Source organism: Chenopodium album, chromosome 22 (genome assembly GCF_948465745.1).
Source record: "Chenopodium album chromosome 22, dcCheAlbu1.1, whole genome shotgun sequence".
NCBI classification, from domain to species: domain Eukaryota; kingdom Viridiplantae; phylum Streptophyta; class Magnoliopsida; order Caryophyllales; family Amaranthaceae; genus Chenopodium; species Chenopodium album.
In genome coordinates this window covers 16725909-16728163 of record NC_137855.1, presented here as the reverse complement: position 1 = coordinate 16728163, position 2255 = coordinate 16725909, and the positions used below count along the sequence as shown (strand labels likewise).

At 35.2% G+C, this 2255-nt stretch overlaps 1 protein-coding gene across 1 annotated transcript; it reads left to right on the top strand.

Moving 5' to 3' along the window:
* The first annotated feature begins 203 nt into the window (after positions 1-203).
* Positions 204-1431, top strand: LOC145606056 (transcription repressor OFP13-like). The gene has a single exon (XM_081662119.1). It carries the CDS (start codon positions 252-254, stop codon positions 996-998), a length of 747 nt encoding a protein of 248 aa, XP_081518245.1. The 5' UTR covers positions 204-251; the 3' UTR covers positions 999-1431.
* The last annotated feature ends 824 nt before the right edge of the window (positions 1432-2255 follow it).

Below are 2255 nucleotides of genomic sequence, written 5' to 3'. Positions count from 1 at the left end.
GTGTACTATTGCTCTTCAGTTGGTGCAAACAAGCAAAGAAGCATTTACTTCCCTTATTAAATTCTTCCAAGAGAAAAAAACCTCACCTCTTTTATATGGGACCCACTACATTTCCTCTCCACCTTCTCATTCATTTTCATCATCCTTTATAACTTACTCATTTGCAACCTCTTTATTTGCTTCTTCATTTACAAAAAAAAAAACACACAATTTTTTAAAATAGCAAAAAAATTAAAATAAAAAACATAAAAATGAAACTTCTTCCTACAACTTTGTTCAAACCAAATGATTGGAGGCCTGCAATATGCACGCAACAACCTAAGACATCATCGTTTCGAATTACGACGTTGAAGGATGATCATATCTACAAGACCATCAATTCAGTGTATTTCGACAATGAGGTGGACAACATCGAAACCCCAGACTCTTGGTTTACGAACTCATCCGAGGCCGGGAGTTTGTCTACGGCCGAGTGTGACGACACTTCGATGGGGGAGACGGAGAGGGAGACTCATTTAGAGGCGATAGTCCGCGGAGCACAACAGTCGTCCTCCGCGGACCATCGCCTGTTTTTCGATCCCGGGGAGTCTGACTCCCCAAGGCTACAGAATACTGTAACAACGGAAGAAAAGACGAGTTCCACAACGGCCGAGAAGCGGCCGTTTAAGAAGTCGGTAGCGATGTCGCTCGAAAGCGAGGACCCGTACGTGGATTTTAAGAAGTCAATGGAAGAAATGGTGGAGAGTTTAGGAGTTAGGGATGATTGGGAAGGATTAGAGGAGTTGCTTCGTTGGTATTTGAAGATTAATGGAAGAGAAATTCATGGGTATATTATTAATGCTTTTGTTGATTTATTAGCTCAAGTTAAAGTTATTGATGAAGATAATAAAAATGATTATCATCATGAAATTTCTAAGTCTACTACTTCTTTTTCTTCTGCTGCTTCTTCTCTTTCTTCTTTGGGTTCTTCTATATTGTTAGATCCTATAATTTATTGAATTATTTTTTGTTTTAGCATTGTTTTGATTGGCTTTTTTGCCTTTTATTTTTTGTATTATTATGTAAAGTTTTTTTTTTTTTTTTTTTTTTTTTTTTTGAGAAAGTATTATTATGTAAAGTTCGGATGAATATGTATAATTTTGTAAATAGATAGTAATAATAATATTATTAATGTTATGTTTGAGAGAGTTAGATGATTAATTAACTAATATTGAGGTAAATTTTTTTAATTTTTTCTTTTTTTTTAAAAAAAAAGTAATTTTTAATTTTTAACTGTATGAATTATTGATGTGGTTGACTGGTAATAATATTAAATGTTGTTTACGTTGTTTAATACTTGGATGTGGTCAAACTGTAAGTTTTTAATTTCATGACCACTGAGTTGAATTCATTGGAGAGTGAATAGTTTTGGTATCTGCAATCTTCATAATTATGATATGAGGAGGTCCACGGTAATACTTGGTACTCCCTACGTCCCTGAAAGAACGACCCATTTGGCCTAATTTTAGTCCCAAAAAGAATGATCCATTTGCATTAAAACACCCACCAATTTGCAACAATATTTGTTCAAAATTAGCTTTTCCATATAAAATTTTAATTTTCTATGTAATTTTATTACTTTTTCTCACTCTATTTTTTTACAAACTCCATGTAAATTTATCTTTCTAGCATACTTTTACTTCTTTATATTTAACTTTCTTAATACCCGCATAGAGGTGTCAATCGGTTTTTCGGTTCGGTTTTCGGTTCGGTTTATCAGATTTCGGTTTGTAACGGGTCGGTTTATAACGGGTTTAAGTAATTAACGGGTCGGTTCAGTTCGGTTTTAAATAAAATCGGGTCAGTTCGGTTTGGGTTTTTTTAACTACGGTTTCTACTCGGGTTCGGTTCTAATCAGATCGGTCTGTAATCGATTCGGGTCATAATTGGTTCGGGTTGAATTCAACAGTTTGAAAATGGATTTTTTCGGTTTTAAGCGGGTTTCGAGTCAAAACAGATCGGATCCTAATCGGGTCGGGTTGTAATCGGTTCAGGTTATAATCGGTTCGGGCTTAATTTGGTCAGTTTGAAAACGGGGTTTTCCAATTTAGAACGGTTTTCGAGTCAAAACAGATCGGGTCCTAATCGGGTCGGGTTATAATCGGGTCGGGTTATAATCGGTTCCGGTTGAACTCAGTCGATTTAAAACGAGTTTTGGTTCAAAACGAATTGGGTTAAATCCTAACTCACAAAGTCACAATTAATTAATAAGGGTC